The sequence below is a fragment of the Halichoeres trimaculatus genome, unplaced genomic scaffold, assembly GCF_033239565.1.
Source record: "Halichoeres trimaculatus isolate MK-OKI-2021-1 unplaced genomic scaffold, fHalTri1.1 fHalTri1_scaffold_11, whole genome shotgun sequence".
Lineage (NCBI taxonomy): Eukaryota > Metazoa > Chordata > Actinopteri > Labriformes > Labridae > Halichoeres > Halichoeres trimaculatus.
This window is the reverse complement of record NW_027437189.1, coordinates 6,766,998-6,792,596: the sequence shown is the minus strand read 5'-3', so window position 1 is coordinate 6,792,596 and position 25,599 is coordinate 6,766,998. Positions and strand designations below refer to the sequence as shown.

The 25,599-nt window shown below is 39.6% G+C and overlaps 1 protein-coding gene across 4 annotated transcripts in view; it reads right to left on the bottom strand.

Annotated features, from left to right (window-relative positions):
• Positions 1-367: 367 nt before the first annotated feature.
• The window catches only part of cd34 (CD34 molecule), a 53,676-nt gene continuing 28,444 nt past the window's right edge, over positions 368-25,599 (bottom strand). For 3 of the 4 annotated variants that reach the window (XM_074681905.1, XM_074681904.1, XM_074681907.1), the window contains 7 exons: positions 10,232-10,309; positions 9,841-10,064; positions 9,637-9,711; positions 5,874-5,985; positions 5,705-5,757; positions 3,847-3,993; positions 368-1,388 (listed from right to left, as the gene is read on the bottom strand). In XM_074681905.1, coding sequence (XP_074538006.1) covers positions 1,194-1,388; positions 3,847-3,993; positions 5,705-5,757; positions 5,874-5,985; positions 9,637-9,711; positions 9,841-10,064; positions 10,232-10,309 — 884 coding nt within the window. In that variant the 3' untranslated portion in view covers positions 368-1,193. The remainder of the gene's footprint in view (positions 1,389-3,846; positions 3,994-5,704; positions 5,758-5,873; positions 5,986-9,636; positions 9,712-9,840; positions 10,065-10,231; positions 10,310-25,599) is intronic. The other variant, XM_074681906.1, reaches the window with a different exon arrangement.

Sequence of the window (25,599 nt, the reverse complement as noted above, 5' to 3'; positions counted from 1 at the left end):
TTGTCTTATTTTCAGTAAAAAATGTTTTTTTTAGACTTGATATGAGCCACATTCACTTGACCAGACCATATAAGTGTCTCATTCCAAGTTTTTTAAAAACAAAAATGATGCTTGAATTGCATGTAAAAAACAATGTTATAAGCAATTCAGCTGTCATTTCTGTCTTAAAATAAATTGAAATAAGACATTTTTTTGGAAAGGTCAAGTAAATGAGGCTAATATTAGGTCTAAAAAGACATTTTTCACTGAAATAAGACAAAAACACTTGGTAAAATTTCATTTTTTTGCAGTGTATGCATCGGAAATGAGACACAATTCAGATAAAATGCAACATATTGACTACAAACGCAAAAAAAGCTTAGCCCCTTCTAAAAAAGTAACAAAGAAAAACCTGAAGAGGAAATTAAAGTGAAAATATTTCTTAGGCACGTCACGGAGCAAATTTTCCTTCCGTCGTCCCATCCGTCTTGTGTTTTTTCTCACCCCAAACTCCAAATTGTTCAAGTATTTTTAAACTCACATAAATGCAGGGTGAAAAGAAGGCCGCCCATATTAATCCAGCGTAGTATAATCAGTATTGTCACCTGGTGTTGCCCCCTGCTGGGCAATCAGAGGCTACATCCACTTCTTGTGTTACAGTCTACGACTCAGACAAACGAGAGCCCGATGGATTTTCTCTCTGAGAAGTTTGTAAACAGATTTCAAGGCAGTGTGATTCATTTCCTCTGTGTCTGTCAAGGCCCTAAGAGAAACTCGGAAACTTTATGCGCTTGTGCCGTGTTAACGAAGAGAGGATTTATTGGAGCTTTAAAAACCACATGACGTGCAGAGACGGGGCTGCAGTCATCACTGGAACCGGTGCTGATTAATGCTAACTCTCCTCCCACTCAGAGCTGCCCATCTCCTGTCGTCTCTTAATCCTAGCCTCGTTGTCATCATCATCATCATTCACCACCGTCATCATCATCATCATCTTCAGACTACTTTTCCTGATGCGCACAAAGCCAAAGGAGGAGGCGGTATGGTGACAAGAGGGGCAGTGATGTAGATGCTCGAGTCCCTGAAGTTCCCCAGAGTCCGTGTGTTACTTGACAGGAGTGGATTCAGAAAAGGGGCATGTGTGTGTATGTGTGTGTGAGTGTGTGTGTGTGTGTGTGTGTATATGTGTGTGTATGGGTGTGTTTGTGACTCTTTCACAGCTCGGTGTCTGCTGTCTTGGCGGTGGAGGTGCCGTTGGTGGGAGGAGGAGAAGGCTCGGTCTTAGCTGCCTCGGGGGACTCTCCGTTCACGCTGGGTTTCTCTGGGGTTTCTGGAGGGGGGTTCAGGGGGGCCACGGATACCAGAGTGTTCCCCTGGTTCTCCTGATCTGCTGGATAAGCCTCCTCAGCCTGCGAAAAAATAAATATGTCAGCATAAAGCTTACATAACATGGCCATATGAACCCTTAAATCTTGCTGATTTGTTTCTTATTACACAAAATCTTCTTTGCTCGAGGTTTATGTCTGACTGAGAGTTTCCTTAAACTTAAGATTACTTTGGAGCTGTTTCACATCTTTGACTAATAACTTTACATAATTTATCCCCTCATTTTTCATATTACTAATAAACATCACCTTCTTATGAGCTAAAGAGTAAGGAAATTTCTTTGTTGTAACAATGCTCCTTGGTAATAGATCTTATTTTGATAGAAAATGGGACCACATTAAAAAGGAGGATGCATTTGTTTGAGCAGCAGAGCTGAGTATGTGGGTTGCACTGATGAAAAATTGTCAAATCTTCTCTGTCAATGCCAAACAGCTTATTTTACCATTAACTTTTGAATTTATGTTTAGTCCAATGATCATTACCTGACTTGGCTAATGCTCCAGGTAACCCGAGCATACTTAAGTTTCATTTTTGTTCTGTGAACTCTTGGAAATTTTTGAAATGCAAATGTAAACACACCAGTGTCCCACAAAATTAACTCAAAATGACTATGGAGCTAGATCAAGGCCAAAGTTTTGTAAAATTGGAAAGCAAACCATCAGGAAAAAAAATGAAATTGAAAATGTAAAGTTTGAGCCTCAGTTAAAAAAAACAAAAAAACAAACCGAACCGAAAAAAGAAAAATAGCAATAGCAAATATTTTTCAATCCAAAAACAGTTTTGATTCAGCTTTTAAATTTTTTTAAACTTTTTTTTCTTCAGTTTTCTTTATTTGAGGCGTTAATGTTTCCAGGTGCATTTTTCTCTTTTTTTCAGATTAATTAATTAATTTATTTGCGTTCAATTCTTTTTTGGGGGGTGTCAGACTTTTTTTTCCACTTTCAGATCTTTTTTTTTTCTGGTCCTGACCAAGAGGGGTGTGGAATTGTGATTGACAGCATAGCATAGAAAGCTTGTAACATTTCCTGGTGATGTTGCCTTCAGGACATGTAGGAATTTTTAGATATATGACCCTGTACAGTGTATTAACCTGATTAAATTGAAAAAATTAACACTTCAAATGTTAAAATATACAAATAGTAAAAACTGAAAAAAAAGGAAAAAAAACATTAAAGAGCTGAATAAAACTATTTTGGATTAAAAAATAACTGCTTATGCTCATTTTTTATTTCAGTTTAGTGTTTTACTTCTTCGAATTCAGGATCAAACTTTAAATTTTCGTTTTTATTTTATTTTTTTTTCCAAATTTACAAAACTTTTGGCCTTGATTTAGCTCACATGATTAATCACTTCCCTGACATCGCCTGATCATTTGGAGCAGCAATCTAGTTTAAAATTGTCTACGGATGTATAATGATTTTTCAGATATTGGATAAATCCCTTAAAAACAGAAAAACCCAATAGTTCATGTTTTCCTCCTGATCTTTAAACTGTATATTCTTTATGTTTCTACCTTCCCCTTGTGATAAGATTGTAATGAGATACAATCACCAGATGGTGGATGTTGGGCATCTAAAAGCTGTTTCACTTTTCTTCCATAAACAAAAAAAAAACATTTTCATTTTAGATCTGAAAAGCTCTTCATCGAATCAGTACTTGCCCTAAAATGTTTGAATTCTTCAGTAAGTAGCCTCGTTAATGCAATATTTAGGATAACGCAGCGTGTGGGAGACACATCTTAGCTAATCCTTTGTGTTTTATTTATCAAGGAACTGGCAGTGCTTATCATATTTACACAGTTCGAGCTCACTGGTGTAGGAACAGTTAAAACCAGCTTAGAAAACATTTTAAAACATAAGCATAAAGTAAAGATACTCAGGAGAAGAGTGAGCACTGCTGAGTTCATTAGGACAGATACTGTATGTAAACTAATGCGTCCACTATCAGCCGACACCCTCACACTATCAATCCTAAACACACAAACACACCTCCTCTAATGTAGTCTGCATCATATGATACAGCTGTGTCTGGCTGCTAGATGAAACGCTGAGCTCTGCAGAGGAATAAGGCAGTGGAGAGCAGGGTGTGGGTCTTTGGATAACACCCTCCTTCTCTCTGTCTCTCTGTACTCTCTGTGATAGCCAGCCAGCAGCGTTTCCTAATTAAAACCTTGGCAGCATTCCACTCCGAGGGAAGGAAACAGTGCTGTTTTGATTTCAGATGTAGTAAAACATGAACCCTGCCCGCAAACGGCTGCACGTGGTGTTACCGAGTCTCTAATGAGGGATGTGATTACACAAACCTACAAACACAGGGTGAAACAATTACAGATGCATGATAACACATCTTCAGGTCATGTGGAGGGTGGCTCACATCAGTATCACAATGAAGTAACACTAGCAATAAAGTGTCTCCTGTAGATGTAGATTAGCATATAAAGCTCAGAGGCAGTATTAAGTACAGAGCAGGACATTTCCTCACCAGTCTCACTCCCTTGGCGTCGCCCCTGCGCTGGCATTTAAAGTAACCGATGGTGATTCCGATGGCGGTGAGCAGACCACTGACCAGGATCCCCGCCAGGACAGAGGAGCCTGATGAAGACGGGGTCTCGACATTTGTCACACCAAGCTGCAAACAAGTGGAAGAGATGAAGATGAAGCATGTGTCTTCAAGGCTATGAGAGACTCAGAGAGAGTCTGAGTGGAGCTGGGTTACAAAAATAATAATATTTTTTTTTCTTTTAAGAGTCTAATCTCTTCTTGGCTCTCCCTCCTGACATATTTTACAATCCCAGATAAAAAAAACACAAGAACAGTAGCTGTAAATCACAGCTAAACGTGACATAAAGACTTGTTTTTAACCTCTTACAACTAATACAAATGAAACCTTTCAGAAAAAAGACGACCTGAATACACGGCAGCCAAATAATATCTTCAAATCACAACAATCAGACATGAGAAACATTTCCATGAGGTGTATTAATGTTTTAAAGTTTGACCACAGCCCATCTGGAATGACTGGGGAGATGGATTTTTTGACCTATACTGCAGCCAGCCACCAGGGGGAGCAGTTTTTTGATGACATTCCATTTTTTTTTTTTTTACAGTCCATTGGTAAAACATCACCCAGAGTATAGTATAGCAAAAAACAAGAGCAACTGGCACCATTATCTGTGTGATGATGTGTTTAAAAAGGTTATTAAAAAAGTCTGAAACAGCTTCAACCTGCAAAAAAACTGGACTGCATGAAGACTACTGAGATCGACTGGTGTTATGGCTTTAATAAGAGACAGCCTGCTGATGTATGACTTTCTGCAGGATACATCCTTCTCAATTGCTTTAGATCACTGTTAAAGATGCTATGAAGAGGATCTGTTTTAACTAGACTGGCTTGCCACCGCACACTGTCGTAAATTACTTTTAGTGAGCCGTGTGTTTGCTTTGGGATTAAATGGAGATTGGATCAAAACAAATTTCCTTTGTTCAAGAAAACTTTTTATTGGATACAGTGCGCCGAGGTAAGGTATTTATCAGTACAGTTACATAGCGCTAAGGTTCGAAATGCGTCAGCTAGTAAAAATGTAGTGCTATCAGCAGCCCGGTGCTCTGACGAATCTGTAGGCTAACGAGACAACAAGTAAACACTGTCAGTTTGTAAATAGTTTAGTAGAGGTCTATATTTAGCACAGCTGGCAGTCCAGTGCTCTAAGACATGCCTATAATGTGTAACGTTAGTAAATCCTGGTTATGTCCTGCCAGTCATCTACCAATCAGAGCTAACGAAACCTCACTCTTCATTTTATTGATAGACTCTCAAGTTTGAACAGACCACTGCAGAATAACTGCTGACTGTGGGTTGGAGTCAACATTAGCACAAACAGATTAGCCCATATGTTAGCCTTTAGCTCAGGCTGTATCACTCTCCTGTTTAGCTTTCTTCTGCTCTTCAAGATCACTTTTAAAGTCCTCACAGCCCCTTTAAATACTTATCCAAAGAGGATATTTGACTCATATATAAAACCAAACTGGATTAATCCGAAGACTTTGACAACAACTGTTATAAACTGAATCTCTGCTGACACGTTCAGCTGAAGGTCTCCAGTTTACAGGGTCACCTATTAAACTGTAACACCAGGAGCCTCTCAGAGACACATTCAAACAATCAGGCTCAAAGAAAACCATTGTTTTCAACCAACTATCAAGTAGTACTTTCTGCCTGAAATGCTCATCCCTCCTGGATATAAAAGTTCAGGCTTGATAATGTCAGCTGTGCCTCCTTTATTTCTGGAAACTTAAAAACAAGATCACATTCGAGTGAGTAGAACTTCAACCTCTCTTACCTTTTCTTTCAAAGCGGCGCTCTGGAAAGCATCAGCCAAGGTAGCCAGCTTCGCTGCAGGGCAAATAAATGTTAGAAATATAAAGGTCTTTTCACTGTATGAAGCACAGTTGCTGTTTTTGTTGTGATAACAAAGCAGAAGGATGTGTTGAAATAAAACAAACACCCACCATCATCACTGACCACGCTGAGCTTTTTGCCCTCTTGGGCGATCTTTAGATTACAGTTTTCTTTGCTGCACCAGCCGGCTGGATTATCCTGGATGATGCGTTTTGTTGCTTCCTGTAGAAAAAAAAAAGATCATTTACAGCTTTTCACACAACACATGAAGACGTTCTTTCATCACTCTCAGATGATCAAACAAAGATGTTAACTGAGTTTTTCCTCACTGATCATCGGCGCAGTGTGGCCCCTGAGTGCGTAATGGAGACAAAATGCAAGTTGGATGGAAAACTTTCTGACCACACCTTTTTTTTTTTTCCCTCCCCACCTTAGCCCTGAACTATGATATCACCTCGTTGCACAATTTGAAGCTTAGAGACTTTGGGAACACTGTTTTCATTTCATGTAATGTGATCCAGACAGCTTTCGGGGCTCCCTGGAGACCACTATGAGCGAAACCCCCTGAATTCGAAGCTAGCAGGGAGTGGACCAGCTGGACTCTGCGATGACATCCAAATATTTTGAGGTGGGGAGGAAGAATCTCCGGCAAAATCACCCCACTGGAACCAATCCTCTCCTCCACTCTCCTCCATCTGTTAGCGTGTCACTTGTGACCCATAACATGCTAATCTCAGGAATCCGGCAGCATTGTCTCAGGCGCGGCTTTGCTTCACCTTATGCGGCCTCATGGTGGAGGTTCAGATAAGTCAAAGCAGAACTTTATTTGAATAAACACACGTTAAAAAGTCAGATTAAATATGCTGAAAGCAAAGCATGTTTTTATTTTGTCGTATTAGACACTGGCTTACATAATCACTGACAGCTCTGGGATTTCAGTATTAAGCAAACCTCTTTTTGTTTTCCACTACATCAGAGCATCTTGGTTTTATTAAACCGGTTCCACTGATTCAGGACTTTCACCCACTCTTTCCTTCTTCTTGTTTCTCCTACATGTATTCAGAGCCATGCATCAGCTGGCCGGGGATTCTGGCGCCGTAGTTCATGTTTAGTTTCAGGTTGAGTTGGACAGATGACTTCTGCAGATGGTGCTGGCTCTCTGGATGATACAGTTATGACCCATATAGAGGCTCAGTGAAGTCTGTGGGCTGGGTTTTGACCTGCTGCTTCCTCTCTCTGCATCTGGACCAACATATCGTACGATTCAAACATAAAGTCTTTGATGAGCTTAAGGAACTTTTCTTACAAGCGTATGAGGCAAAAGAAGAGTGGCTGCTATCTGATATTTTGCAAAGTTTAGATTTTTCTCTAGTGAATGAAACACCTCATAATCACATCCACCAATATTAAAAACTGACTTTGAAGCCGCACCCTCCTTTTGTCCGAAAGGTCCCAGAGAGGAAACATCAGCCCTCTTCTTCATTTGTCTCCGTCACAAACACAATCTTTTGATTTACGGCGCCTGAGGAATGTCTGAGAAAAGAGCAGCTTTTATCGAGTCCACATTTCCAACTGTAACTCTTTAAAACTTATTCATCTTTTCCTCTCAGAGGAATACGACATTTTCTTTGAATTTATTGTGTTTTTGTTTGCACTCATTATGTAATCACACAAAGATTTTCAAAGCAAAATTTGTGCCTCTAAAACTGAAAATATATTTATGAGAAAAACTCCAGACGCTCTTGATTCTTCAGCTGCAATGAGTTTATAATTAAAATGTACTAAAAAAAAAAGTTGCAGATAAAAGCACTTTTCTTTTTGAGTGGGAACTACAGAAGAGGATGAGGCAACTGGGAAAAAAAAGAGGAAGTCTATTTTTTTGTTACTTTGTGTCTTTTTGGTCAGAATTCTGACTTTTTCTCGGACAAACTAGTAACAAAAAAAATTGATATTTTTTTCCCAGGGGCCATAATTGTCTTAGGAAGTGTCTTGTCTTGGGGATCAGTGTAAAAGTTGAAAGAAATATCTTATTATTTTTAACATTAGGATTATCTTTTTATAATTTATTCATTTTATTTAATACATTTTGATTTATTTAAATGACTCTATTTTTTCTCTATTCTTTTTGCATATGACTGTGATGCTGCAACAACCAAATTCTTCCCTTGATATCCCAAAAGTGTTATCTTATCTTTTTTTTAAAGAGATACTGCAAAAAAACTGAAATCTTATCAAGTGTTTTTGTCTTATTTTAGGTTAAAAATTGTCCCGTCATGCTTGATATGAGCCACATTCAACTGCTCAGTCCAGAAAAATGTCTTGTTTTAAGTTGTTTAAAGACAAAATGAGGTCTGAATTTCTTGAAACAAGTAAAGAAAAGTCTGCCAAAGGAACCAGTAAAAATTGCTTGAAAATTTGCTTGAAACTCGATAATAATGTCTTAATACAAGAACTTTTTCTCTTGTTTCACTGGCAATTCTGGTTTTCAGACCTCATTTTGTCTTTAAATAACTTGAAATAAGACATTTTCCAGGACTGGTCAGGTGAATGTGGCTCGTATTACGTCTAAAAGACATTTTCTACTGAAAATAAGACAAAAACACTTGATAAGATTTCAGTTTTTTCCAGTGCATCTGCAACATTTTAAATCTCCTGAAGTAAATTTTTTGAATTCATCATCAAATTATGCCATTTTTAACCTAACTTTTAGAATTCAAAAACATTTTGGAATTAAGAGATCAAAATAAATGTGTGAACTGATGTTTTAGATTTGCACCAGTGCTAACTTTTTAAACACTAAAGTTGATATTGAAATTTGCAAATTAAAATCTCAGATTAAAAAAAAAAAAAAAAAAACCTCTGCTCTCAGATCAAGACTGACTGAAGCTGGACTTCAAGATTATGTGCATGAATCTTTGTCAATTGGTTACTGTAGTTAATGATATATTTTCTTCTGCATTACAAACCTCAGTTGTCTTTGCATGCTCCACAGTTTGCACACCAGGCTTTGACACGTCATTAGAACAAGATTAATTAAGGATGCACAATATTTGATTTTTCGACAATATCTGATATGCCAAGATTTATCAACTCATTTAGCCAATACGAATATTTTTTCTGGGCACATAACTGCAGAGGTCATCAGCTGTCTTCTGTATTAGATGTAGCATATCGTATGATGTTACATACTCTTGTCACATTTGTTATGTCATATTCATTTCTTAAGCAAAATAGAAAAAATATATACCTGAAACTATAAATTTAGTTATGACGACTGCTTTCAAACAAAAACATTCAAAAAGATAAATCCTTCTTAAAACTGGATGATGTTCCTGAGATCACAAAGATTAATACAGAACAGGAAGCTATGTATTAAAAACGTCAACAGTAGAGGCAGAAAGGAAGTAAAATCAAGAAGAGGTGATCAACAAATCAGGTATCAGGACAATCAGATACACAAAAGGTATCCGTCAGCTGAGCTGTGCCTCTGATTGGGCGAAAGTCAGCATTTTTGAGTAGGTGTGTATGTGGTTTACGTTCTCTCTGCAGCAAGCCTAGTGGAGTGTGATAGAACTGCAGTTTTTTTTTCACTTTTGAGTGGCTTCATCTCTTATAGCCGGGGCTTTCTGCTTGCGTATAGTATAGGACAGGAGTCTTACCAAATGGCTTAGTGAAGCTTTAACTGTAGCTTGACTTCACTGTGTATGTAAACACACTTGACTTTGTGTAAATACACAAAGGCTTTGAATCCTTATTTTTGATTCACATGCAAAAATTTGGAATTGTGATAAGAAAAAACTTTTAGAAGGTGAGGATTGTAGCTCTGGTTTTCAGAATCACATTTTAAGATATTTGAGTTGTATTCTTACTCACACAGTCAGTGGTGTCCACTGAAACCTTGACAGCACTTTCAGGGATGTCGTCCTTCCCGACACACGTCACATCAGGCTGAAAGAAAATTGACCACAACATCAGCCGTTCATAGTTAACACTTGGTCTTTACAGAAACATCTGCTCAAATGTGTAAACAGTGACGTGTGTCTTTATTTGAGTGCCAGTGCAAACTTCTAAACTCACCACAACTAATTTGACCACTTTGGGCTCTTCTGGAGCTGCAGGGGGGGAGTCAGGGGCGTCAGTCCCACTTGGATTGATTGCAACAGTTATGACAGTTGCTGCTAACACTACATCTCCAGGAGCAGCGGTGGCAGCAGAGTCTGCTGCTGCATCAGGGGCGGCTGTGTCACCTGCATCGGGGACGGCTGTGACAGCTGGAGCTCCACTGGTGGCTGCAGCGTCTGCTGATGAGAAAACAAAACAAGGGCAATGCTGTTAAACAAAGACACTGGTAGGGCTTTTCATTTTAGGATGATGTTTTTATGATGTCACGCTCATTGATAGATGCTCAGTGGTATAACATAAAGAAACATAAATTTGTTTTAAGATCTGAAGTCTTAAAAGCTCTTACCTGCATCAGCTGCAACAGATGTATCAGCTGCAGGTGCATCTGTGGCATCGGGTGCATCGTCTTGACACATCACGCCATCTGCATGGAGGAGAGGACACGTGAGTCTGAGACACTTTCATCAGAAGAATAAACACTTTCCAAGGCAGGCAGGAATTACTGCTTCTGCCAGTTTACAGTCCTCATCCTGCTGTTCAGAAAAAAAAACAACCTCTTGTTATCTTTTATATTGAAAGTTTGACTTGAGGCATAATTTTGCGCTAGCATTTTGAACTACATTTCCCATAATTTATTTTGTGTTTTCAAAGCTGTATGTGGCTTTGGATGGAGTTTTCTTGCTTTGTGCTACAGCCATTGAGAAATTTTCTGCGACTCACACAAAGAGGCTTCGTATTGTCCCTTGTCCCTGTTACGTAAATTTACATATTTTACAATTAGAAAATTTTTTGACTTATCTCAGGTTTGTTGTTTTGAAAACACTAAGAGTAATGCCTGTCTGAAACGCTTCTCTCTCTAAGCCCCCAACTCTGTGGAACACAGCACTCTAGAAGTCTCCTCCACTGCTGCAAAGCAACAAAGCTGCTGTCTTAGGCTGACTGGTGTTTATTTATCTAGTTTGGATGTCTGAAAAAGTTCAAGTCAAGTTAAACACAATCTGGATTTTATTTTGAAAGTCACTTGGCATTTTAAGGTGGTTTCTGTACGCTTCTTGTAAAGTGACGCGTCAGATTTAGAAGGCTTGTGTAACTGCTGCAACCTGTCGGAGCAGGGGCGCAGCCAGACCACAAAGGAGCAGATCCAGTGTGAGTCGACAGACTTGAATACAGACGTGTCTGATTCAGAGTAAGACTGGAGCATTTTCGCCGTCAGTGTCATTCTGTGGTTACTCCAACACACACTCACTCCACAGTTTGAAACTCTGCCCATGTCTAACATGGACAGCCAATGTCTTATACAAATATTTGTATCTTTATATCTTTAATTATGGGCGTGTTCGCACCATTAACCCCAACAATTGAGCGATTAGGAGCATTCTTAATTATGAAAAAAATTAAGCATAAATAAAAATGTCAAAACAAGAGGATTACAATTTTTTGAATCTGGATTCAGAATCTTGATTTATATGGATTATCTCAAGGTGATCATCAAAGCTTCAGAAGGATGTTCTCCTAAAGGCAAAACAGTTTGTTTTATTTTGAAAGTCACTGGGTCATGACCAGGGATGGGTACCGAATTAGGTACTTTTAAAGGTACTGACCGAATTCTGTCAAACGTACCGGGCACCGATTCACATAAAACCAAAAAGATACCATGTTTAGGTACCTAAATGCATCCTTGTGACTGTGAGGGAGTGGAAGAGTAGGCACATTTCTATGCTGGACATGAACACAGCATTGCAAGGTTATATATTGAAGAATAAAAATGTTAAATTGAAAAACTTTAAAATTTTATTTTTAAACAAATTGATATTTAATACCACATAAACACAAATAAATACTAAAAATTGGTACTGTTGAGTACCGGTACCGATTGCCAGGTATCCTGTTATGCTTGATTGTCCCTTTGCTGAATTTATGCGTCACAGCCATAGACTGTAAAAAAAAAAAAATGGATGTAATCTTGCTTGGCTCAAAGTGAGGTTGCCACAAAAACTGTTCCCCCTGGTGGCTGGCTGCAGTATAGGTCAAAAAACCTGGCTCTCCAGTCATTCCAGATGGGCAGTGGTCAAACTTTACAAAAATTAATACACCTGTTAAAATGTTTCTCACACTGAATGTTGTGGTGATTTGAAAATATTATTTTGCTGCCTTGTATTCAGGTCGTCTTTTTTCCGAAAAGTTTTATTTTCATTCGTTATAAGAGGTTAAAAACGAGGTTTTGTATCATGTTTAACGATGACTGACAGCTGCTGTTCTTGTGTATTTTTTTCGGGGATTGTAGAAAATGTTGGGAGGTAGAGTCAAGAAGTGATAAGACTCTTGAAATAAAAATAATTATTATTATTTTTGTCACCCGGCTCCACTCAGATTCTCCCAGAATCCCTCACTCTCTACTGCGTAGGCTCTGGCTGAACAACTGCTGCTTCAAAACCGTACAATGGTAAACTGCAGACACATGCAGTGTATTTCAGCCGTTAGAGCTGCTCAAGACAACTATAACTGGATTCAAGAAATAAAAACCAACGTGTGTGCATCTATCCTTTCATGGTGTTTAAAGTTTTTCTCCACAGCTGGTGCAGCTCAACCTTGACATTGGTCCAACTGACTCCAACCAGTCACCAACTAATGCGTAGCCTCCTCTTAGTCAAACACCAACATGACCTGAACCCTGGTCCCAGCCATGAGGTCACTTTGGGAGACAGAGCAAAACAGAAGAGAAGGTCTACAAAGGAGACAGGGAAGATGTGGGGTATTTTGGGATAAAATTTCCTGCACACGCCCGATGGAGGAGTCCTTCCATTGTGGTGGGACGACCAAGGTTTGTTTGAAAAGCTTGGCCTAATGAACCCGACCTCATGCCCAACCCAAAGAAGCATTCTTGGTGGCTTGTATTAATAAGTGGTCACAGATGGGTGAAGTCTGGCTGTCTGTAACCTGTGCACACAAACAGCCCAGTCAAAAGGTCATCGCCCTGCGACTACCCAGCCTTCCTGCAGGGGTGATCATGTTCCTGTAATAATCTTCGGGATTAAGTTGGGTGGTGCTAAAACCTTTCAGGCAGAAGAAGGTCAAGAAAAGTGGGAAAACATTTCTGAGTTCATGTCAGGTTTTCCTCAGCAGATGGACGGATCACATCCTCAGGTTACCACTAAAAGTCTGATGTGGGATTTATATATATAAAAAAAGAGAGAAACATGTAATACAGCATATCAAACACTGTCTACTGGATCATGATGCTACTTGCAAAGCAGAAAACAAAAGCAGCACCCCTCAGATGGGATCATACTGTCAAACAACTACAAAGAAACTGATTTTCAGTGTAAATAAGAAGCTAACGTGGACAACAGCAATAAAATCCAATTTATCCGCCACCACTTTCCTCCTCATGGAAACCAATAAAGTGTGTGTAAACAGCTCAAACCTAACCAAAACTATTCTGCAATCACAGAAATATGTGTTTGCTGCACCACTACGGTTATTTACTTCACTAAACACAAATTTGCAATCCTGTAAACATGTCTGCCTCAAACACACTCTGAAATAACTCACTGTAGGGTTGTCAGCACGCCAACAAAAGGTACTGGGTTTTGTCTGGACCGTGGCGTCGGCTGCCTGAGTGTCGTCCAAAGCTGGTCAAATGCTGCGTTTTAACTGGTCCAAGTGGAGGTAAATCCTAATGTTTCACTATGTTTTTCAGCTAATTGGCTTTGGCTTTCACTTTTATGTTTGATAGTTTTATATTGTGGGACAAAAATATTTAGCCTCCATCCCGCTCGGTTAACAGAGTACCTCTGTTTTATATAAAGGTTTTACGAGGACGAAAAGTATCAGTGGAATGTTTTCAAATCACTTCAATTTCTATCCAGTTTAACTTTAATACACATGACTGAGAGAAAATTACATATGATTTAAAGTTTTGACCAATTTATTAGAGCGTATAAAGCATTCAAATGAATGGGTCCTTCTCTTTGGAGACACACTTTTCCCACAAGTGGTCGACTTCAGGCTTCAAAACATAAGTGATATTTTCATCAGAAGAAATATTAAACAGCATTATCCTACATGACAAAGTAAAATTTAAATTAAACTCTACCCAGCGACAGTTTTAATGTTGTCATTTAGGATGGGAAACGTCAGCTTTTAGAGATATGATAAGTTTGTTCAATAGCAGCCACACTGATGAGACAGCCTGCAGTATCTGCAGAAACTGCCAATCAGCTCAATTTATCTACTTGGCACTGCAAAACAACAAACTTATCACTGTTTTTTTGTCTAATTAAAAGATGACCTAAAATGGCCAAAGAAACACAGAACTTTCAGTAAAAACACTTTGGTTCAATCCCATTTAAAACAAAAAGTAGCCTATGATACACTTTGTACGTCCACTTGCTTCTAATACAGTGCAATAGTTATGTGATGTACACAACTTGTGTAGCAAGGGAAAAAAACAGAAAACGATACTTTGGGATTTTTTTGTCTGGCAATATCAAATTCGGGATTCTTTGTCAAAAAAACTCTTTTTTTTTTCAAATCAAAATTCTTCATTTCAGTCTTAGTTTATAAACTGGATTGGAAAAAAGTTACCACTTTTCTCCAGCAGAGGGTGAAATTTTTCTCTCTAATGTGATGTGCATTGTATGGGAAAATATGTCTCCTGATATAGTCTGTAGACATTGTTATCAACCTTAAACTTTTTTTACACGGAAAATATCAAAGAATCGCAATTTAAATCGAAATTGACACCCCAAAAATCATGAGAGAATCGAATCTCAAGACTAATATATCATCCCAGCCCTGTTGTGTAACTAGCATAAATATTAGCTCAGAATCATCAAAAATAGACTACGATCTTTCTCCTAAACCTTAAAGCAATTAAGACTTTTTTTTACATACCTCAATTATGTGTTAATGGATCCTGTGTTTTCCATAGAAATTAAGTGATAAGTATCACCTGACAAGGGATGGGAACCAAATTAGGTTCTTTTATAGGTACCTACCGAATCCTATGAAAAGTACTGGGTACCGATTCATGTAAAATCAAAAGGTACCATGTTTAGGTACCTAAACACATCCTTGTGACTGTGAGGGAGTGGAAGAGTAGGTGATTTTCCATGCTGAACATGAACACAGCATTGCAAGGTTATATATTGAGAAATAAATGTGTTAAATTGAGAAAAAAAAATCAGTTATCAAACAAATTGATATTTTTTACCAAATAAACACGAAAAAAGTTCCACAAATTGGTACCGCTGAGTACCGGTGCCTATTGCCAGGTACCGGGCATCGGTACCGTATCGTTTCAAATGTAAAAGGTACCCATCCCTTCACCTGACTGTGTAAAACACTTGATTCTGATTGGTCAAAACACCATGACAAGAATGAATTAGATCTCATCAGCAAAATTTGACACCAGGGACAAATTTCAACTCTGCCTGTTGACACTGTGGCAAAAAAGTGCACTCTAACACAAATTCTCCAAATATGTTTGGAGAAATAAAAATAAAATAATGAACCGATGTGAGGAGCTATTGGATCCTGACTATCTCTGAGAGGGAAAAGTAAAGAAATACTCTGTCCTGCAATCCGGGCAACTCAGAGCTGGTGAAAGTTTCTTACACAACAACAACGTTACAAGTTGAAACATTTACATTATTAAAAGGACAGAAATGTCAACAACATTTTTGCCTAACAATTTCTGTTTTGGGGGTAAGTGTGAGTTAAAAGAAAGGAGGTCCATATAATTTTTGTCAGGGTCAGGCTCACCGAGTCTAAATTTTAAATTGCGCAACCACACCATCACCGTACATGATCCCTTGACTTAATTCCTTGTTTCTAAGTCTTTAAAATGTTTTATATTTAATGTATTTGATGAACTCCAGCACCAAAATAGCATCCTTTAAAAATCTGAGTCACAGACCAAGATGCTAAATCTCCTCTAATGTGTTGGAGTTAAAAATAAGCCAGCCCAAAACTTCTGCCCCATTTTAAAGTTCATGTACTGTAACACTCCATTGGTCTGGACACACACACTTCAGACAGCTATGTGAGAAATGTCAGTGTGTTTCCAGTCCGGCCCCTCAGCGCCAACATGAAGCCGAAGGGCCTTCAGACTCAACACAAACACAGAGGAACATACATAACACCCAGAGTCGTCCGTCTCTGGAGGGTTTCTGACAGGTTAGGGGAGCACGAGGCCGAGGCTGCAGACTGTGTAACCTCTGGGCTCACTCTGAACTACATCATGAAGACTTCCTGCCCTGGCTGTCCTCCTTAAAGCTTCCAGCCTGGGTGTTCCAGTCTTTGACGTGGTGTGTGGTTATGTAGCGGAGCCAGATGTAAGGAACTAAATCATAGGTTAAAGAGAGGATACAGTACGAGCCAAGGAGGCTGAGTGTCAGGTTTAAAGCAGATTTTTTCAGCCTGTGGTTCCACAAATTCACAGCAATAAAACAAAGGACAAAGGCCAAGTCTGCACCAGTGAATGACAAATGTTGGTTGATGCTTCGTGTGTTTACACGTTTAGCACACAAAGCCACTAACAATTGTTTTGCTGTGTCTCGGGAGGTTTACACGACCACAAGTGGTGTTTCTGACATGCTGCTGGATGTAGCAGCTACTGAGCTTCTTTCCTTTACAACCTACACTTTAAATATCCAGGGATTTTAAGCTGCTCCTAAATTCAGTTACACTGTCAACATATTGAATATCAGGCTCATAAATACAGAATGCTAATCTCTTGGAAGACTGTCAAGAATTTCACATCTGACAGCTTTATATATACTGAGAAATTAATGAAGAAAGGTCACGACAAACCTTGAGTGAACTCAATCAGTTACAGCTTGAGTTTGTGAACAGTATCCATGAAATAACTAATGGAAAAAAAGACACAAACCCATAAAAAGATGAGTAACTGATGCGTTTCAGGCTTCAGCTCCTTGAACTCAGGGTTAAGAGAGATGATAATACGAGGAGAAAGACTGTGACTCATCATCGTTCTAGTGAAGATGTTTTGAAAGCCAGATTCCTTGTTTTTTATTCAGCTCTGTTCCTCCCAGACAGTCTTCTTTCAACCCTCCTCCTCACAGGGGAGAAGCCTTCAAACTCCCCCTCATGCGTTGACTGACACACCCATTGACAAGGCTGGAGAGCTGTGAAAAATTCTTTTAAATGCTCTAATAAAGTCAGTCAGGCTAGAAAAAATTCTTTGATTGATCACTTTTTATTTTTCTTTCGAGAGATGCAGCAAAAAATCAGACTTGACACAGATATTTGAAATAAAAGTTCAGCAAATAGCTGATTCTGATACTAAAGTTTCTGGCGTCATTTCTTTGTAGCTCTTTGAGTCTGTTTCTTTTTTGTGCGAGCTGTGAGATTGAATTATTTCACGTTTAAAAAACAGTCTCTTCCTTTAAAGTGCTTCTGAAAAGTCTCTGGAACATGTCTTGCAAACTGCACATCACTGATCTTTCTCAAGAACGGTGTAGTACTCCCATACTGCAGACAAACCCTCATAAATTAAAGAGGGGGTATTGTGTTTCAGTGAGGGGACTTTAATGTCCCTCTGGTACCCTGTTATAACTTTACATGATTCACATCTAAAAAGAAAAACACATTTGCCTTGCACCGGTGTTTTAGAAAACCCTTTTTTTAGCTTCTGTCTGAAACGCACCATCACACGACATCAGTTTTAGGATGAAATGCAAAAGTATTGTTGTGTTTCAGCCTCTCATTTACAAAGGAAATGCTTTTTATCGACCTAAAATGCAAACTTTTAAAAACTTGCCGTGTCAACAGCAAGCCAGCGTTTTTGTTATGATCGTAGCAGACTATTATATCGTGCATGTGTTGCTCAATCTGCTATTTGTATCTGTCAATATGCCAGATGATCGACCAAACTCTACTTCTGTGGAGATCTACCAAAAGCTGCCGTGTAAACGCAGAATTCAGACGAACTAGATCCGCGCGACAGAATGCGTGAGGCTTTTATGCTTTTTAACTCCACACGCAGTGTCCGTGTACATTCCCAACCTGCAGGGGGCAGTGTATCACAAACTTTGTCTACCAGAGTACTCAATGAGAGTCAAAGTAGTTTGGCTTTGTTAACAACATCACATATCTGTCCCGGAGATTTTTCCAGGTTCTTTAAACCAATTTCTCTTCTCTGCTGAGGGTGGCAGCAATTTCAGGCCATGAATTATTTACCACTGGACTATGACGGTGATCTCTGTGTGAAGAGTCATACAGATGCCTGTACAGATGCCTCCGTCCAGCAGGTTAGAAATTTTCAAATGTGCATGGTGAGGAAATTTTCCATGTGAAAGGGACCTCATGAGGGGGCGTAGGTGTAAAAAAAGACGTAATTGGTCTGTGCAAAGCCGAGTGGACCCATGGACATGTCAAGCATAAATCAGCCTTAAGGCTCCCCACTTTTCAAACCCCCTTCCCTTTGATTGGCCAGCACTCTGGAGGCCTGTTGTGGGCAGACTTACAGGCCTTCAAAAACAGTTTGGCTATCCCTTTAAGATGACATCATCATTTCAGCAAGTCTCGTTAAGATCTTGTGAAGATGTCATGTTTCTCTTTTTAAAAGGACTGTTTTGGGTAGATTCTGGGATTTCTACAACATAAAAAAGAAGTGGTTTAAAATCCTTCACACATTTACTTTAAACATCCAAAATTTTTGATTTACATCTGTGTTAAAAACCTGTGAATATTTGACTTGTTGACTTATTTTGCTCACGCAGTCTCTCACATGGATGTGAATCTCTCCTATTCTTTACTTCTTATAAAATCAGCCTCTCTGGATTGCCCTTTTAAACCCAGTTATGCTTCTAACTGATGTAAATTAACCCAATCAGCAACTTTTGAAGCTGCTGTTACTTTATTGTCCCTGTCCAGACTTTTAAGAAACTTGTTGCTGTCATCAAATTTCTCATAAAGCAAAAACGATTTTGCAGTTTCAACATCTGATCTGTGTTTAAGCGATTTGGAGGCCATTCTGCACGGCGTCCCAACCTCCTCTCTACTTAGTGTTGTTCTTTCTGCTGTTGACATCATAGACGGACACACCCTGAACACATTTTTATACGCTCTTAAACTTTCAGTTTTGTTGTTTGTCGATCCTGAAGAGTTCATTTTGTGAGTTAGTTTTAGGGCCACTGCAGATTTGATTGATGTCAGCATCTCTGCTGCTAAATGATTCCTTTCTTGTCTCAGTCTGAGAAAAATCCCACAGAGAACGACTGTATTACTTAAACTGACCAGGGTCAAGAAACTCCTACTACTTTTACTGTGTGATTGTCTGACCGCTCTTGTTTTGGTTGGACCTGCGTCTTAAGATGCTGCTTTGTTCGGGAGTCTCCTTCCCCAATTACTACAGTGAGTATGGGGTTATTCAAACCAACAGAGTCCAAGGCTAGATCTACAGACATAAAATCAGGGAGTTTCCATTTCCTAATGATTTCCTAATGGGCTGCTGTCTTTTTACAAGGTTGTTTTAACATCAGGTGAGATGCATCAGTCCGCTACAGGAGTGGATTGTAAACACAGCGCTCTGCTTTAATCTCCTTCTGCTTCATTTACAAACATTTGCACAGGAATACATCCCGTGTATGAGCACACCGAAGAAGGTGAGTTCTCATGCTGTTAATGCTCTCTTCAACACTTCCCACACATCTCACTGTTCCTCCTATTTCAGCACTCCAACTTAGGGTGGGGAAAATCAAGAAAATCGAGATAGAAGTGGACTGGACGGGCGCAGTCGGAGTACAAACCGGGGACAGCAGCTGCTTAAAGTCTCCTCAGGGAGCTCCTCCCCTCTGCACACATGTGCTGTACTGTCAGATAGCTGTGAGGCTTCTAACATCATGCAAAAGGGGGGAAACACGTCAGCTCTGGCTCTGGGGATTTGCATTCGACCTCCGCCCAGACCACAGAGACGACACCTTGGCTGTCATGCAGTCATGAAACACACCCTTCTTTTTGGTCTTAATCCAGATCCTCTGCTTCCAGATGTGCGCAGAAGACCCTAAAGTCTCCTATCAACCCCGTCTCTCATTCCCTAATAGGAGGAACGTCACTGCAGCTTGAGCCAGGAATTCCTTTAGTTTCAAGGACCCTGAAGGGAATTCTTCAACTATGAATGCAGAAGAAAGGGAGGATTTTGTAAGTGGCCGACTAGGAGGGACAAATAAGGATTAGAGTGCAACTAAGAACTTATATGATAAGAAACCCATCCCTGTTTTTAATTTCTAAAACTGTAAGAGACAACAAATCAATGTCTCAATATGTCTGTACGAATACAAACATTAAATTAAAAAAATGTTCCATTCACTCTTTTATTCTGTGTGAAACTTTCTGAAAACTCTGAGCATTAAAAAAACTGAGCCAATGAGAAGGTTCAAAAGACTGCACTTCATTTGAGGCTGGCTGCAAAAGCAAAGCAGTCCCCATTAGGTCGCACACTGAAGTCATGCTACAATCAACAGCTGTGAGAAATGAAACCCATGTGGAAGTGTTCAGAACTGCAGTTCTACAGATTCAGTTTAAGTCAGGCTGCCAAAACATCACAAACTACACAAGCTTTTTAAAAATGACATTATTTTTTCTAAGTTTTAATAAATATATTTACAGCCCAGTTCCAAAAACAGCTCTGAATGGCTAAATTCTCTATCTGAACACAGTAATCTTTTCTGTAACTCTTTATTTTTTAAGTTACTAAACTTAAAATGTTTGCCCCTATAAGACAATGGCAGACTCTACTGACAGGTGGATAGGTTGAGTTCAGTTTTCCAGTATGCCCTCTATTGACGATTGGCTTCAAAACTGTGTGTCAGAAACAGATGGGTGATGTCACAGACACTGTGTGACTATTTAGAAATCAGTTTATGGAAAAATAGATGTTTTTACAGCTGAAAGTGCAAGTTTTCAAACTGGTTTAAAAGATGGTTTGCATCAACTCGTAGCATACATGCTAATAGTTGCGCTTAATAGTTGTCAGATTTGTAACTTGTAGCTGTTTGCTAGGCGGCTAAAAGTCCCTTCTAGTTCCATCTTTCTTTTTGTTTCTTGGTGACTAAAAGCCAGGCTAAGTCAACATTTTCAAGACGGTGTCGGGATCACTGGGCCTCAGAATACCCCGTCAGAAACAAGTGACATTACAGAGACTACATCAATGTTTTTAGCTAACACATTTGGATAGTCAATGGCATCCTCTGGGGGATTAGTGTTTTTTGTCTTCTTTTGCTATTCAGCACAGTTATCGTTTTTATTCTACTACTATGTAAAGCAGTCAACAAACAGCTTAAGGAGTCCCATAGCCACAGGAATATAGCCCTATAGTCTGGCAGGAATACAGTATTACAACCAGGCTCTGGTAAAAATGAAGTGAAATTATATTTTTTTCTATTCAGATTACACTTTGATTTTTAATAAAGTCAGGGATATTTTTTTACATTCCATGACAGGTACACAAATCAGTGTCATTTTCCCTAAGGGCCATGTCAGCACAACAGTTGCCCTCAAAGGGCCAGATATACCTGTATGACAGTATAAAATGTAGCTAAATTTAACTCAATGTGATGTAAAATAAATGCAACTACTGCTTTCAAAATTCTCCCACTATTCATTATCTTGAAAGCTCACTTTAGCACACTTTGCCGATGTAGATTGTACTCTATGACAACCACCACAACCTCATAACACAAAGTAAATACCGGTTTATTTGCCTTCCTATCTTTCCTGAAACAGCCTTCCATCTGCATCAACTTTTCTCTTCCTGGAAATTTTGGGATCATTGTTTTATTTCTGAATTCCACTAGTTCAGGAAATTGCACTGATGTGAAAACACTGCAATCTAGTGGTGGGATGCTGTCACTTTCTGGGTAACATAATCGGTAGGCATTATGGGAAATGTAGTTTATGGTAAATGTACCCTTTTGACTTATCTATTTTATAGGTATGCACAATCAGTAGCGATACCCATAACATATCGGCCAATATTTACTCATTAGCTGCCGGCATTTTCAGAGCATCTTGAACAATCTTTCAAGACCCAAATAATTTAGTTTTTATGGCTATGTAAACACCAACACCAACATGTTTGACCTTCTCCATGGTCGTCTTTTCTCATGATTACGCCGCTCTTTCTCTCTGAATTACATCGACACATCACTTCAGATTTTTTCTTTTTTATACCAATATCGATATAGGTAAATATCGGTTATCAGCCATAACAATAATATTATTATCAGATATCTGCATGGGCCAAATTTTTTTATATCAGTGCATCCCAACTATTTTAAGCTAACTGACCTTTTAAGCTTTTGCAGGCCCCATGACATGGTGTGGCTGGCCACATTTGGCCCACGGGCCTTGAGTTTGACACGTGCCCTACATTACTTCCAAACTATCTTTAACTGTGGTGGAAAAAATGGGGAGTATCCCAAAAAACTTATCCTTTAAAGCCTTGAACAGTCCACTCCTGTGACAATAAAATGGAAATAAATGAGAGGAATCCACCCACTCTGGTACCTGAACGTGAGAACTATTTTTATTTCGCCTCAGTCTGGTGGCAGAAGTTGACTTTTTCCATCCCACCCACATCCCTTGTGTTTTTCTACAAAACACTGGATGGTAAAAAATAAATCTAAGAGGAATTAGCACCAGGTTTGTGGAATGTTATCGATGCACATCCTAGCACAGGATGTGGCTATCACTGCACGCGGTATGTGGCGACCTGTGGGAGCTGCATGGGTCAACACGCTGCGAGCTGCAGATAACACACACAGACACACACAGACACACACACGCTAGAGTGTGTTACATCCACACAGTGTTATCATGAGGCTGCAGAACAGAGCCTATCCTTGTGAAGTGATTATTTTACTCAATTTATTACCTCAACTTTTTACTGCTCTGGTTCATTGTTGGTGAAACAAAAGGGAAAGAAAGCAAAGACGGGAGCATGATTGATAGCAGCTACCTACCATTGTTTTTATTCCACCTCTAATTTTCTCATTAAAATAGTTTCAGCAGAGCAGTGAAACTCGAAACCTGTGTTTCCAAAACAGTCCAGTTTGTTAGTGGATAAAATCTGGAAGCAGCAGCTGCTTTAAGGAGCCTGGTGAGTGAGCTGCTCTCCTCTTCCCTGTGTCAGAGGAACCAGCGCTGGGCTTGCAGCAGCAGCAGCAGATGGTCATGGACGGATTCCAGCTGCTGTTTTAACATGAAGCTGTGCAGGGAGAGGTTGTAAAAAGATATCCAAAACCTACGGCCCTGCACAATCTGGCTCTGATAGGAGTGAGGCTGCGGAGCCAAAGTGGGAGAGGACGATTGAGAAACAAAAGCCAGAGAAAAAAAAGCTGCTCAGGAACATGCTGATGTTTATATATGTATAATTTAAATAAAGATTAATTAAGAAGCTTCAAGGATGGAGAATGTTGTGTTTTCAATAAGGGAATTATAAAACACACCTTTTAATGGCACATTTTAATAACTAGGAATAATTATTCCCTGAGCCTGGTTTTCTGCGCACACATTGTTATTTTCTGCTGCTTTAGCCTTACGTCACCATAACCTTGGCTCAATCAGCGTGCAAAGGATCACCGAGCTGTTTTTGCTTCAACCCAGCGTGAAAACGCGCCAATGACACAATGCCCACAACCAGCTTCCAAACTCTTGTTTTGGAACCGGCGCAATAATCTTCACGCTTCTCATTAGCAGAGCACGGGGGTCGATTTCAATCCGAGCGGCCATATCTGGAGTTTCTCCGCCTCGCTGCTGCTTTGTCCCGCCAAATTTTCTGGGCTGAAAATGAAGCAGAAACCAGAGAGGAGGTTTTTCTTTTCTCTTTTTTTTTTTTCGTCTTTCTTCTACCGTCTATATGCTGGTAAAAAGCAACAGCTGTAAAAGTGCAGCAGGGTGCCAGGGGAACAAGGAACAATAAGCTCACCAGAACAGCAGTAATTGGAAAAGGAAGATTTGAACGCTAACTCAGCGTCTGCTTCTCATTAAGGCTGTTCCACTAGGTAAATATTGTTGCTAGATAATCTTTTTCTCCAAGTCGACTCCTTTTTCCTGGATGATCATTCAGTTATCGCGACAGTGTCTTTGTTTTTGTACTATTAATGTGTTTTCTTTGGAAAAAAAGAGATAATCAGGGAGGAAAATGCTTCTCATTGATGTGGTGGTTAGCGAAGGAGCTAACACTGACTTCAGGCGGAGTTAGTGCAAATTATTTTATTGATTTCAGCCTGCTCACTTGCAGAAATCAGTAACTGGCAGTCGGACAGAACGCAGGCTCCAGGTTTAATTACTTAGCGAGCTCACGTGGCTCCTCAGCCATAACTTCAGGCCCAAATGGACACACACACCCTGCACTGACATAAGAGCGCTATCTGCCAGAGGCTTACGTAAAGAGAGACCCACGCCCTCCATCCAGCGGATGACGTGAACCGAACTCCAGCATCACAGCTCGGGACAGGAGGAATGCTGGTCAATAGCTGAAGGCCATGAGAAAAAGAGTGGCAACATGCCGCTTGTGTTTACACTGGCAGGAGGAAGCTTGTGTTAAAAGAAAAAGTTTTCAGATATTAATTCTGACATTTCCTGCAAGAATCCATCAGTGTGAGATTTCTCATGTCTCTTTATCTTTCATCCCGTTCAGCCAATGTCTGTGAAGGTCACTTTACTGTGAGCAACACAAAGGATTTTTTCACAGCATTGATTTTTCTGCATGTAAGGAAACATGCACACCAAATCTGGAATCCCCCAACCGCAGGCGAGCATCTTGGTTTTATGTGGTTGAATTCTAACAGCAATTGTCACAGCTCATTCAGCGCCGCCTGAGGCCCCGTTGCTGTAAGAGAAACAGTCAGTATGGATGAAAAGCTGAAATGAGAGAGGCAAGATGTTTTTCCCTTTCTCTGCTTGGGTTTTCCCCCTAAAATCTTTGGAGGGAGAGAAAGAGAGTTGCATGACATCATCTCACATCGCAGCCCATGCCCATTGCAGCGCTACATATTTGCACGCCTGCATAACTTCTGAATGACAGCCATGGGAAGTGGGAGCATAAACTCGATGTGTTTGACAGGGAGTCGGCGCGATCAGGCTGCTCCTATCTGACAGGAACGTTTGTTCGGATAAACACATTCGCTGATTGAGAAGAACAAAGGCTCTCTTCCTGTTTCCACACCCTAAAAAAACTCATCCTCCAACATTCGTCCTAATCACTGACTTTGAAATCGGAGCCATGTTGGAAAAAAGTTTTAAATGTGCAAATCAAGAAGTAAGGGCTGCTTTCAGTGCAAACAAAATGCCAAGTTTCTAAATATTGATTAGTTCTGCTTTCACTTTTCTTAAATTCACTACCCTTTCAAAATAAAAGATTTGCATCAAGCAGCTCCAATCAGGATTGTCCAGATTTTTGTTGATGGCAACTGATTGCCATTAGTTGTCACAGCAAATTAAAGATTTTCAGTCAACACTTTATTTTACAAATTTTCTTTTGCAAAAGACTCGTTTTAGGTCAATTAAAACAGCATTTTCATGACTAAAAGTTTCATCTTTTGCAAACTTTAAGACGTTTAACACGCCTGATAGGCTTTAAAGAAGAGTTATGTGCTTGGCTACTAGCTTAAAGTTTCTGTAAGCAGTTTTAATGTTTGTTTACTCTAGTAGTCGTATTCTGGGATAAAGACTAAATTTCCCATG